The sequence below is a fragment of the Myiozetetes cayanensis genome, unplaced genomic scaffold (assembly GCF_022539395.1).
Source record: "Myiozetetes cayanensis isolate MyiCay16 unplaced genomic scaffold, myiCay2020 scf12, whole genome shotgun sequence".
In the NCBI taxonomy this organism is placed as follows: Eukaryota; Metazoa; Chordata; class Aves; order Passeriformes; family Tyrannidae; genus Myiozetetes; species Myiozetetes cayanensis.
The window spans coordinates 27,931,946-27,946,113 of NW_026086826.1; the positions used below are offsets into that span (position 1 = coordinate 27,931,946).

Here is a 14,168-nt window from a genome sequence, read left to right on the forward strand (position 1 = left end):
CTGCTCTGAGCTCTGAGGCTGCTCCTACAGCAGGAGAAATGACAGAAGTGGTTTCTCTGTGCTGTAACGTGCACACCGACTGCAGGCCACTCCACATTAGCTGTGATGGATGAAAACACCCTTAATGATTTATTTCCCTGATCGTTCCACACAGGTATTTTCAACTTTTTCACGCACTGTCAACTGCCTTTTCAAAATGAAGCACAGAAACAGTCAAAAGCCTAAAGACAGCAACACAGCTTGATTTTTGATGAACGTTCAGAGCCACCCTTTGATGTCACAAGTGTAATATCTGAAATGCTGAGCATTAATGCACTTTGCATCAGTACCTAGAAGTCGGCTGGGCACGCTGCTCATCTGGAATGTTTTCAGGACTGAGAACAAAAGCATTCACGGCTTTAGGAAAGATGTTTTTTTACAATGCAGCCCTGGATCCCTCGAGCTGGTTAAGGAGTGGCACTGGTCCCCATTAGCAGGACCAATGTCCATTCCTCCCAACTGAACATCAACCAGGACTCCGTGCTTTTGGGAGATGGATTATGAGAGGCCAAGAGGAAAAAATAAGAGCCCTCTCGCCCCTCCAGGGGGAAGGGGCAGGGTTGGGAGGGAGGATGGCAAATTCCCAGTGAATTAACGTCAAGAAAAGGTGATCTCACCGCAAGCAGCCGAGGCACAAAGAGGCGATGCCCCATGCCCAGAAGTTCCAGCACCCGACACGCATATTCATTCACCAGCTTGCTCCTCTCGTCGTGCATGTCCTGGGACTTCTTGGCAGGAGGGGTGAGCTTGGCAGCAGGGGTTTTGCAAGGCACCCCTTCCTCCATGGGCAGGAAGTAATAAGTATCCAGAGTGAGGAGAACAGGCTTTGTGAACGGCAATTTCCAAAAGTGCAAGAGTAGGAGAGCCAGCCCCCGATCCCTGGGATGGGCTCGGATGGCCGCTCCAGCAACGCCCCTCGGTCTCTCAGGAAGAAGGGAAAAGCATCTTTGCTAAGAATCAAGGAAAAATATGATCCACCGTGTTGGCTCAGCCAGAGTCCGAAGGAGATTTGAAAACCAAACCAGAGACAACATGGATCTGAAAAATGCACGTCAAAAAGCGGGAAAATGGCAGAGAACGAGGGCAGGGAAGGTGGGCTGGGAGCAGAGCAAGGGCGAGCGGGGAGGGCTCAGTGTCCGTGGGGGGGTGTGGGAGCCGGGAGCAGCGCCGGGAAGGGCAGCAGAGCCCGGGCAGTCGGGAGGCTGCTCAGAGAAAGGGATGAGCTCATTGCAATCCCTGCTCCTCCGTGACCAGCGCTCCGAGCATCAGCGAGGAAGGGGTGGGAAGGAGGGGGCTGGGAAGCAGGAGGAGGAGGAGGAGGAAAAGGAGGAGGAGGAGGGGGTGCCTGGGCACCGGGAGCCTCTCGGGGGAAAATGCCGTAATGAGAAGCCAATGGTGAGCGGGGACGGCCGGGCTCCCCCGCCCCAGCACCCCCCATCGCGGCCGATGAGGGGCTCGGCTGCTGAATCCCGGCTGTGCCACCGCATCCTCCGGCGCTCCAGGGGGGAGCAACGGGCTTCCCAGCCACACAGTGAATTGTCCATCCGAGGGGCTTCCCAACGGTGACACACAGGCTGGGGCAGGTAGGGCAGGACACCCCACCCTCCCGGGTGGGCAAGGGCGAGGGGCAAAGCCCTGGGGCTGGAGCAAGCAGGCTGGGCAGCCACCGCCCGGCCCTGCACAGCCTGGGCAGGAGGGGAATAAATAATTCCAACAGCTCATTCCCAGCGCCGTGCTGACCACGGGCAGAGGGGGAATGATGGCAGCACACGCATTTGGGAGGGGTTCTAGAAACCTGCTGTGTGTTTCCCAGCAAAAGGCAATGATGTCACACCTGGAACTGGCCGGCACCGCTCCTGTGCAGGGAACAGCACAGGTGCCTCTGCCATCTGCTGCTGCTGCTGCTGCATGTCACAGGCCTGCATGTTAGCAGGCTTGTCTTAAAGCTCCTTCCTTTCTGAGCTGCCTCATCATAAAATGGGATATGCAACAGAACAACACCCATTTCCCACTGGAGCTGACAGCAATATTCCATACGTTTCTAACAAACACAGAGATGATGAATTAAAATATTGTGAGGAGCTCTACAGATCTAAAGCACATTATATGGCAAACAAATGTATCTTTAGCTCTAAAAATAATTTGCCTACTGAATCAAGAAAAAACATATTTATATGAAAAACAGCCGAAGGAAAAATGTGTAGCATGGGGTCGTTGAATTGAAATAATAAACACGTTCATGAGGAGCTGAAATATGAAAACCATTTAAAGTTACAGTGAACAAGCCTAAGTAAGTACTGCAAAAGGCAGAGATTAAAGAAATAAATGAATTCCATTCAGTCTGATAAACAACCCCTAAGTGAAGGATTATCACCAAAGTAGCTCCATCCCTCCAGTGACACACGAAGCAGGTGGGAAAAGGGTTAAAGCAGAAGTCACAGGTGAAAGATGACAGATGATGCCAGCTGAAGACAACTAAAGCACCTGAAACGTGCTGCGGTGAATAGGCTGTTTGATGCAGCTCTGAAAGCTGATTTAAATATCTCACTATTCTGCAAAGGCTACAGCAGTTTGGGTGCTGACTGAGGTCCTTGTCGAGGGGAGCCACGACTCGCCTCAGAAAAAAGACGCCACAACCAACACAAGTCTCATTCCAGTTTAAGACTCTGATGAAAACTGGGATAGAAACTCTGCCATTCTTCCCAAACTCCCTCCACACGCAGTTCCAGAGACTGTGGTTCATTCTCCAGTCTGTTATTCTGCCCACAGGTACCACCACAATGCCCAGCATTTACCCACCACAGGTTACATCACCAGCTCACCACATTTGGTCTGTAGGGTGAAGAAAGGAAGGCAAAGAACCAGCTTTGCCTGTTTTCACTGAATTCTAATTTAAACACCTGCTGGTAAACATGATATTCTAGAAACATCAGGTTCTATCTTCTATCTGCAAATGGAAACATTGTTCAAAACATTAAAAAGAAAGAACTAAGAGCCTTAGAATACTGAGAGTAGTGGGAAGCAGGTGACAGAACTGACCAGGAGCAGAGTCAAGAGTGACCTGGGGGCAAAACAGGCAAGAGGACAGATAATTCAGAGCCCTGTCCATGGAAAAAGCCTTAAACTCTTTATTGCATAAGTCAGACTTTAATCAGCTAATAGCTCTGATCCTTATAGAAATTCAGGTTTGGTTCATTTTCACTAAGGTCTGGGCTCATGAAAAATGGAATTAACTGATTATTAAATAAAGTCTTTAATTCTAGGAAATCATAATAGGATCCAATAGTTAGAAGCTAAAACCAGATGAATTCAGGTTGTAAATAAGGTGCCAATTTTTAGGAATGAGGAATATTAACTCCAGGATTAGCTTCCCAAGAGATGTGGTCTGCTACCACCATTATGATTTTTTCAGGCATGGATTTCTGTTTAAGAAGACGTCTCTCAAATCCAAAAACTTTCAAGGCTTGACAAAACCCCCCTTAATTATCAGCTGAAATCCACTGCTCTGTGTTTTTCCAGGAGCTCCTTTCACACAGTGAACCCTCATCCACACTTTGACACTCCCTGCCATTCTTACTTCCACCTTCTCTCTTACTTTTGTCCAAATCTCTGTATTTTAAAACATTAAATCTCTGTATTTCACTGGCAAAATTGACTGACTTGGAAAAGCTAAACAGACTAAAACTGGAAGAACAAAAGGAAGTTCTCCTTCAAGCTTATTCCTGTAAAAGGGTAAGACACTGTGCACCAGAACAGCTCTGAAAATCCATACAAATGACATCACAGCCACAACAAGAACTTCACCTCTTGCCTTATCAGACATTACTCTGTCCTTTCTGCTCTTCGGGGCTAATTACAACTGTGTGATCTGGATTTAGCAAAGTTTTGATCATTCTAAAGAGAGACCATGATGAACCAACCAACATCCACAGCAGAGATTCCAGCAGAGATCCCTGCTGGGGTCTGGGAGAGGGCGAAGGATGAGGGGACAGTGTCTGTAAATGCTCCTAAATTATTCAGGGAGTTAAAGACAGAGGTTACAGTAAAGAACTGCAGAACAACCATAATAAGAGACTGAGTGCCTGGGCACCAAAACACGGCAGGAAAGTCGATGCAGATAAATGTAAATTGATGCATATGGAGAGCAGCATCAATTTTCCATGTTAATGACAGACTGTGAGCCGACAATTGCTGCTCAGGATGGAATCTTGGGAGTCACTGCGGAGAGCTCTATCAAAATACCGGCTCAGGGCACAGCAGAGGGGAACAAAATGCACCAAATGGTAGGAAATAAGAGGGAAGGGACAGAGATTTTAGCAGAGATGGCCATTGTTCTGCAGGGTAACTCCACGGTGTGTTTGCATCGCTGATATTATGCATTACTCTGCTCCTCCCTTCTCAAAAAGGAGATAAGAGAGACAGAAAAGCTTTTAGGGAGGGGATAAAGCTCATCAGAGGCTTCCAGGGGGGAGACAAAAATAGACTGTGGTTATTAGGCCTGGAAAATAGAAGGTGACAAGGGATATGCAGACTTATAAAATCCTGGGTGGTGTGGAGAGAGGGAAGAGATCCCGAGTCCAAAACACCTCCTGACACAGGACCCTCACGTGGAAGTCACAGGTGACAGTTCAGAGCCAGCAAAATGATCATTCAGATGAGAAAAATCCTGCAGCTCCTCATTTTCATGTGTTTATAAAGAGCCAGCAGAAAAAGCCAGGGAATAGCAATCCATGCAGGGTTGTTGAACACCAGACACCACCTCTTTCTCGGGGAGTCTGCAAGACACAGACTGCCAGAGGCAAAGAAAGAGCATTACTGCCCTGCTCTGACAGGTTCTCTCCCATGAATGCACCCTTGGCAGGGAGATACTGGGGTAGATAAACTGCAAGTGTGGTCTGGAATGACTACTGGTTTGTTTTTATTTACTTCAATCCTGAAACATTTTCCCACAGAGTGAAAAAGATTTGCTACGTCCACGAGACATACACGCCATATTTCCCTAATATTAAAATCATAATTAATAATAAAAGTAATAGGATGGAACCCTGAAAACACCACCTTCACTTTCCAACTCTATCTAGAAATCACCGACAGACGACATAACAGGAGGAACCTTCAATATCTAGATCAGTGCTAAGGAAATGCAGACAAATTTCATGTTCTTTTCTCTGCTATCAGGCTGCTCTTCCTTGAAAGAGAACACAACTCCACCCTCAAAATTCAACATTTATGGTGAACATGCACCTAACAGAAACTGAGCTGATTTTAGGTTTGAGGAGGAGATCAAATGGGCCAAGAAATTCACTGGTCAGGGCAGGATGGATTTGCAGCAGGCAGATAAGTGTGGACTTTCAAAAACAGAAAATGGGTTCTATTGAGGTTGGAAAATCAATAATCTGGAAGTTGAATGATTCTGGATATTTTCAGGCACAGATTTCTCTTTCTGAAGTGATCATCTCCAGTAAGTCACCCAGTACTGGTTTTTTGGGGTAGGGGAGGAATTCTTCAGCCCCAAAAATCCTACAGCTTAAGGACATCTTCAACTTAAGAACTGGAAATACAAAAACAGCGATCTGAGAGACTTAAAAACTGAATTTCTTGCCCTCTGCCTAATGCAGAAGGCCTTGAAAAGAGAACAGCTGGTCCTCATCTGCAGCACCAAAGAGTCAGGATGCTCTTCTCTTCCAGAAGTGTCAGCTCTTACCCCGGGAGCAGCTGCACAGGGAGCTAAACAAAGGGGTAGAGATATAAGGAATGTCTTTTTTTGCCTTAGATTCTAAGGTGGACACTCCTGGTTATCTTGAAAAGAGCCCTTTGAAGACGGAATGCACTCCCAGAGTGGACTGAGCCAGCTGCCCTGCAATCAAACCCAGTGTGGGCTGGAAAGGAGCCCTGCCTGTCACCTCACCCAAGCCCTGCCTCAGAGCAAGGGCCGACTTCCAAATCAGTTCAGGCTCCTCGAGCCACTGCAAATGCAAAGAAAGAACAGAGGGACAATGAAACAGCTGGTTTATCTCCTGGACACAAGACCTAAGTTACATCACCTACAGACTCAGTGCACTTTCCATCTGGTACCCCTCAAAAAGTTAGAACTGCCACAATTTCATTCCTGACTCAAAGACAATTGACATGTCTTAATTATTTGCATTGACAATATGCAAGTTCTACTGATGGGCAAAACCCAGGAGGGGTTAGGTCAGATGTTCTGTCCAAAGAATTGAAGGGAAAAAAGAAAACCTACAACTGCCTGTATGTTCCTTAAGAACTGAAATGGGAATGGAGACAGAAGTTACAGTGTGACTTTATTCAGAATTTGTGCTCTCACACAAATCCCCACCTAAGGAAGAGAAACAGTATTTGTGGAGCCCTTTGGTTAGTGAGGAATAATATTCCATACAAATATAACAACACAATCCTCAGAGTTATCACATGAAGCAGACTTTTTAGAACTCAGGAAATACAACATGAGTGCAGAAAACTAACTGTGACCTCTCTTCAAGATCCTGTCACCTCTAAAAAGTTTACTGCAGATTGGAGGTGATGCAGGAGAGAATGACTAAGATGCTCTGGAGTTCAAGAACACTGAGAATATTGGTTTATTCAATAAACACTGTGAATGGTCTCTACAAACACTTCAAGGTGATAAACGCCAGTGTGAGTGGTGCTGGAAGAGGACTGCTGGAGTTGAAGGACAATGCTGATGTAAGAGCAGCTGAGGGTAAAATGATCAGAAATAAATTTGAACAGGATAAGGGAAATGGCCTTGCACCAGCAACACTGCTGCTGTTACTGCTCCTGAAATGGATGTCATGGCACATAATGGAGCAGAGAAGCAGTTCCTGGGCCCAGGAGGTCCTTTTCAGCCCAGATATGAAATAAAGATAACAAATAACCCTCCTTATCCAAGGTAATGTGGACACTTGTTTTTAAATCCACATCTGCCATCCCTGCCACTGTAGTTGGGATGCTGCCCCCCAGCCCCTGGGGCACAGAGTGACACCAACAGCTTTGGGACTGAAAGGTGCCAGCAGAAACAGCCAGTAACTACAGCTGTCCTGCTGGTGTAACACACTCCTTGTGACATGCAGGGAGGAGTGTCAGAAATCACAAACCCTGCTAGAAATGCTGCTCACATTCACCTGACTTCAAGGGATGATGTCTAAAAGCACTGGGGTTAAGATATTGTATGTACTGAAGGGAGTATCTGTAAGGTAACAGAGCACTGGCTGGGAAACACAAGCAGCAACAAACACATCATCATTTCTCCCTGTTTCCTCCCCATTTTCATTTGACACCTTCCTGATCAAAACTGTGCCTTTCCTCTGGCATTCAGCAACATGTTCTGAACAGTCACACAGCTCAAACCTCCACAAGCCAAGTGTTGAGCTTCTGTGCTCTGAATCACACACTCCATGAGCAGGTGAACCCTCAGAAAGAACAGTTTGGATATGGATCTATTTTAAAAGCCTCTGGTTCACTCTTGCATTTGCAGTGACTGTGTGCTCTTCCCTGCCTTTCCAGAAGTTACCAGCCACAACAGCAGTTAATCTAGAGCAGGAATTCTCCACAATTAAATATTTTAATACTTGCCTCAATTTGATAATCCCCAAACAAAGCATGCCTTTAGCTGGTTTTGCTGAGTTGCAGGATCAGAAACAAAACATTTAAGAATTAATCAGTGAAATCTCTCTGTGACAGTGAGAGCACCCAGGGAATGGCTGGAGCTGTGTCAGGGCAGGCTCAGGTGGGATCTCAGGAAAGGTTCTTCCCCCAGAGGGTGGTTGGCACTGAACAGGCTCCCCAGGGCAGTGGGCACAGCCCCAAGGCTGCCAGAGCTCCAGGAGGCTTTGGATGATCTTCTGGGGCACAGGGGGTGATTGTTGGGATGTCCTGGGCAGGGCCAGGGGTTGGACTCGATGATCCAAGGTCCCTTCCAACTCAGGGTATTCTGTGATTCTGTGAAATACTAAAATATGAAAGAAAGCTTATAATTGATTTCTTTTTCTTTGCATATATGAAGATGTTAGTGTTTTTAATTTCCAATAAACAAACAAACTAGCTGATGACACAAGGGATTAGGAATGGTACATTTTCATAGAATCACAGAATCAACCAGGCTGGAAAAGACCTCTGAGATCATCAAGTCCAACCCTTGCTCCAACCCTGATGCCACATCCAGTCTCAAAAACCTCCAGGGATGGTGACTCCACCACCTCCCTGGGCAGCCCATTCCATTTTCCTCTGTCACTCTCAATGAATGGTCTAAATTGGGATTTCGAAACTGAAGATCTCAGAGCTGTTTGTTGAGTTGTTCTAAAGTGCAGGTTTGTCCACACTGGGGTTCTTTTCACACTCCAGCACTTCACCACATTTGGCACTGCCCCGAAAACGAGAGGTGAGGGATTTGCTTTCCTACCAGCTCAGCTTCCTGAGCAGTCGCTCCCTGATGTAAATAAATCCGTGGCTGATTCCCACTGCAACACAGTGCCACCAGCTGGGGAGCCCGAGCAGGCTGGGCAGGGCAGAGAGGCACAGAGCAGCTCAACCTTCGGATGCCACAGACCAAAAAACCCTGTGTTTCTCCTTCAAGGAGAAATCCCACACTGGGAGGGTGGGAGAAGGAAAGGGAAAGGAGGCCCCTCATGTCAGGAGTGTTGATTTCCCAGTCAGGGCCACACCAAGATGTCTCGGGTGATCAGGCACAGAAGCAGCCCTGTCATTCCCAAGCCAACAGGCATTCCCTGAGAGCACCAGCAGCTGCAACAGTGAGACACAGCACTGAGTGCCAGATAAAAGCTTCTCTTCCCTTGCTATTTAATGAGGGATTTGGATGCACACACTTCACTGGGAGTGAGGAAAATGGCATTTACTCAGTGAAGACTCCAATATTCTGCTGAGGAAGGATTCCCTCAGCCAGACTTAAAATAATCCAAGAGATTGTGGATGGGAGAATAATCACTCTAACAAAGAACAAATCCTTAGGAGTTGTTTTCATTCACTTCAGACTTAGAGAGAAACAAGAGTTTCGAAACAGTTCTTAAAGGCATTTTTTCCTGCAGCACATTCAGGTTCTGACACTCAAGAAGAGCAGTTCCTGAGTGACCTTTAGGAGCACTTTGTTCCTAATGATTTGGAGAAATTATGGACACATTTGAGTAGGAAAAAAATTGCTTCAGGTCTCACAGCACCAAACTATTTCCTTCCCCAACAGAGAGCCATTCCTGCTGAAAGCAGGTCACAAAGCTGTTTATAAACACCAGCTCCATCTCCCTGCCACCGTGGAGCTGTGCTCTTAGGTGAGTATTTCTGACTCAGAATCTTCTCTCTCTTCCCTGGATTTTCTTTGCTCTCGTTTTTGGCTGCACTATGGAAATACTTTCTCAGGGTAACACCTCCCCTGCCATTTGCTCAGAGCCTGTTCCTGCTGGAACAGGCAGGTGCAGCACACTGCATGCACACACACTGTACATGAACTGCTGCAAGGAAATTACAACCAGCTCCTAAAGCTCTTGGTTGCAACAGAAGTGACAAAATACTTAAAGCTGGTCCCTCTACCTCTTCCCAGAACCTGTTCCTACCACCAGTATTATTTTACAAACAAGCCCAGAAACAAATGAATCAGAATTGTTTTCTTAACAGTAACTACACGAGACATTCAAACCCTTAGACTGTACTCCCTGTTCCACAAACTCTATGACATGATTTAAGTTTAATAAAAACAGATCTATCATAAGTACAATTCTGAAGGCATCTCTACCCAAATGGATGATATTTCTCCTCCACTCCCTACTCCAGAAGTCCCAATATTATTGTTCCTTTAGACATGATACATTAAGATAAAAACTATTTCAGACACTTTAATAGAACAAAATAAATTACCAAAAAAATCACTTACCTTTAAGAGAGCCAAGGCTACGTGGAAGATGATGTTCATACCCTGAAAATAAGAAGAAAGAGACTTCAATCAGTCCTAGCACACAAACCCCTCTTCCCTAACGCTCATCATTATGTAGCATCAAACCTAGATGCTGTAAATCCCCAGGGAATGCCTCCCTTTTCCCTGCTCCACTTCAAAGTTCATCATTAAAGCCCCAGGGCGCAGCTTCCAAACTCAGCCAGGGAAGAGGAGGCTCCCTGGAGCTTTGGGAACCTGGAGTGAGGCAGGTGCCATGGATGTGACAGGTGCTCCCTCCTGCACCATTTCAGTGCCTGTCAGTGCTTCCACGGACAGGGCAGGGTGCTGGAACGAGCAGGGCACCAAGCAAATGTCATCGGTATCCTGGGGGATGGGATTTTTGTCCAGGAGCTGAGCTGAGCTGTGATTTATCACGTACCATCCTTCATGCTCAAACTGTACAAAACCTCCAAGTAAAACAGAGCTGAGCCCACAAGAACACAACACACCTTTTTTTTACTGCTATTGGTCAAAATTCAAAACTATTTCAAAGCCAAACAAGCTGCTGTCTGTATGAAACAGCTGCTTGCTGGTGGGTAAGATTTGGAAATACCAATGTACAGAAATGCACTCAGCGAGAAACACAAAGACAACATGCCTTTATTTAAAGATTAAAGAAAGTCTGCTGCCTACATATCTGAATTATTTAGGATTAAAAACAGCTTTGTCTTCACCCCAATATGAAAAATACCAGCTGTAATTTTCATTTGCTGTGCCATGGGCTTTGTGTTCAGACTGCTTTCCTCAGCTGTGTTCTCCAAATCTTCTTGCCCGCTCGTTTGGTGGCAGGATGAATCTTTCCTTACAATGGCTCTCGGAGCTGATGTCCAGATGTGTCTCAGCAGATCTGCACACCAGTAATGCTGCCACTGCATTACATATTGTTCTGGGATAACAATGGGACTTCTGCTAAGGGAACCTTCTCCAAGGAATTTCTGCTTCTGCAGTTATTTTTTCAAGCCTCTTCCTGAAAGCCCGAGACCGTATTTCTATAAAAATGAGCTTTTATAAAAACCTGCTGAGACTTTGCAGAAGCATTAGTGGGAATAAATTGTGGGTTTTTACATAGCACGGTGCCTTGAAGGGATTGTACCATCCGTGAGTCCAGGAAATGTTATGACACGAGACATAATGAATATTGCAACACTGAGTTACTTTGCAATTTGCTCCATGATCACTGCGATAACAAACTGGTTTTCCACTAGAGGTCACAATTGCAGTGGGACTGAAGCCTTCTCCATCACTAGGAAGCCCTTCTTCCAAACGGGATAACAATTATTCCAAGTTATTTTGCTTTTTATACTTCTTTGTTATAGAGAAATGTCTGGCTGTGACTTTCAGTCATGACACTGAGCCCCAGCAGCAGCAAAACCAGCCCACAGTCCTCTCAGTTTTATTCCAAATATCAGTTTGATGTCAAGAGCTCATTCCACAGTCTTGACATTCACAATTTCTATTTTCCAGCAGAGGGGGTTTGACATGAACATCTATAAATGAGAGGAATATCTACAAGCCATCACAAACCCCAGGTTTTCCTCTCCACCAGCTGATGGATCAGACTTTGTTTGTTTGTGAATATTATGTCTAATTGCTGGATTGCTCAGGAAATAGCATTCTGTGCATTTACTGGCACAGCCAAACAGAAAAGCAAACCAGCTCTCATTTAGTTTTTAAGTATTTTTTTGTGCCCTGCCTGAAACTCACTGGATCCAACCGAATCCAGCTCTCTCCCGGTGCTCCTCTGATATTCCCACTGTCAGCAAATGCAGCACAAGGAGGTTTCCACCTGCACTGAGAATCCCCAGCTCTTTTTCAAGCCCCTCTGGGCAAGGGGCAGCTCACAGACCCCCTCCTGTTACCTGAGACAACCCGTTCAAGGCTCGAGCAGCCTGAAATCAGAACATAAAATGACTCAAACCCGTCCTATCCGGCTGTGCTGCCAACAGAAACCAACCTGCAGCCTCCTCTTTCCTCCAAGGCAGAGGGAAGTCCCAAATCAAGGCAGAATTTCAGGCCTGAGGCATCAGCTGCTGCAGTTCTGAGCTGGCCAGTGAGGCCCTGGAGGGCCCTGGCAGCTGGGTGAGGTGGAGGAGGATGCTCTGGATGTCAGAGTGATGAAGTGCCTCACCCCCCTAGTGAACAACACACTCCACAACCACTGCTCCCACTGCTCCACAGCCCGGAGCTTTTCCTCCTGGCTCGTGCAAGGCTGTTCTGCCACAGCCAAATTTAATGATGATGATTGTGAAAAAGAAAGCTCAGCTCATTTTTCCACAATCTCTTATTTAAAATCCCGCTTCATTTACCACCCAGTGATTTATAAGCTTCAGATTAAACCTGTCCAGCTATTTTAGAAGAAGGACTGAAAATACCAACGTGCAGCAGACATATAAATCATTGGTAGCAATATCCCTCCAGCAATTTTATAATGGAAACATGAAAGCACATACAAATCATCCAAAAGAGGGAAGAGGAGGGAGCCCACACGAAAGGAGCTTTGGGATAATTACTTTTTGAGACCATAGGTCACACGTTTAACTGGGCATTTTGGAATAAATGCTATGATCTCACACAGATCTCATCTTGATATTTAAACGATTTGCACGCGTGAAAGTTGTTCATAATGACACTTTTTTTAATACACAGCAGTCAAAGGTAAAAATATGCACTTATAAACAAGAATTCAGAAGACACAGGGATGGTGAGGGGCTCATCCTCACATGGAATCCCAGAATCCCAGAAGGGGCTGGGCTGGAAGGGACCTTCGAGCTCCTCTCATTCTGACACCTTCCACTGGACCAGGCTGCTCCAAGCAGCATCCAAATCACTTCTCCATCATGTGGGCACTCTCTTGTCTGACAGCCTGAGAGGCTTTGCAGCCAGAGAGAAAGGAAGGAGAGTGTGGCCTGCCCAGCTCAGGGGCAGAGATCCAGAAATGAGGCACGTGGATATCCTCCAGCAGCTGCTCTGACGCCCTCACTCACCTGCCTAGTTAAACACCTGCACAGCATCTGGTGGTCTTTAAGGACCCTTCACGCTTGTGTAGAGCCCAAGAGCATCTTAAGGATCTTACAGAGCTCAAAAGATTCGGAGAAGGAACAAGCCAAACTCAAAGCAATCAGTATGGTAAGGTAGGGGGCAGGAATGGGAAAGTGTTAGAGTTTGTGCCATTTGACAGTCTCCTTACAGCCCCTGCTGACCATCCTCTGCTTTCCAGACACTTCCACAGGACAGCACTGACTCCAGAAGCAAGAGCATGGTTCTGAAGGAGAACCTTTCCCACTGACACTGGTGCTGGGATGAACACTCACCATCCACGAGGTGCCCTTTTAATTCACAAAGACTGTGCCTCGTAGAAGCATCTGCTTCTTTGCACTGTCAAACCTCCAGCCACGACTGGAGGGAACATTTTCACGGGTAAACCTGCGAGCTTCTCTCTCGTGGGGCTGCAGAAAGGAAGGGATTCGTGTGCACTGAAACCAAGAGGGGATTAAAAGGAGGGAAATCTTACTACGTTCACTCTGGCCTAGTGACAGATTCTCCCAGCTCCTCAGCTCCCTCCCAAGCCAGGACTCCTTGTGCAGATAGAAGGCTCTTTGAGGAGTCCCTGTGCACTCTGAAACAAGACAAGTTTTGAAAAGGCAGCTGGGAACAAAGAAGGGACAGAGAGCGGCAAAGATGCGATTCTGTAGGGCCCGGTTTGTATTCAGGGAGATGGTTGGGACAGAAAGGCTGCCTGTGGCTTCCCAGGGAAGGGAGGGGGCAGATCCATTCATCCCACCCGGCAAATCTGCCCAGGCACCGGAAAAAGGGAAGCGAAGGAGCAGCAAAGCTCGGCAGCCAAAGCGTGGGGCTGAGGGAGCCAAACAATCTCATCACGTGTGTCTGGACAGCACTTGCACAGGGGACCACTTTGGAATTCCTCTCCTGCTCTAAAGCTCCTCCTCAACGGCCTCTGCACCCTCTTCAGCAACAAAGGGATATGAATCTCTTAAAAATATACAGAAATATAGTTTACCCATGTCCTGATCTGTGGGTTTTTTCCCCAGATATGCGTGACATGTGGAAGGAAACCGATAGAATACTCTCTAAGTTCAGCACCAGGTACAAAGATGGGGATGAGAGCGAACCGAGCACCTGCTTAAGGGCTGAGGAGTCTCAAACCCCACATGAC

The 14,168-nt window shown here is 46.6% G+C and overlaps 1 protein-coding gene across 4 annotated transcripts in view; it reads right to left on the reverse strand.

Moving 5' to 3' along the window:
- The window catches only part of RABGAP1L (RAB GTPase activating protein 1 like), a 210,549-nt gene that overhangs the window by 62,434 nt on the left and 133,947 nt on the right, over positions 1 to 14,168 (reverse strand). For 3 of the 4 annotated variants that reach the window (XM_050307379.1, XM_050307380.1, XM_050307378.1), the window contains one exon: positions 9,935 to 9,976. In XM_050307379.1, the coding sequence (XP_050163336.1) occupies positions 9,935 to 9,976 (42 nt within the window). Of the gene's footprint in view, positions 1 to 656; positions 1,299 to 9,934; positions 9,977 to 14,168 lie in introns of those variants that run through there. The other variant, XM_050307381.1, reaches the window with a different exon arrangement.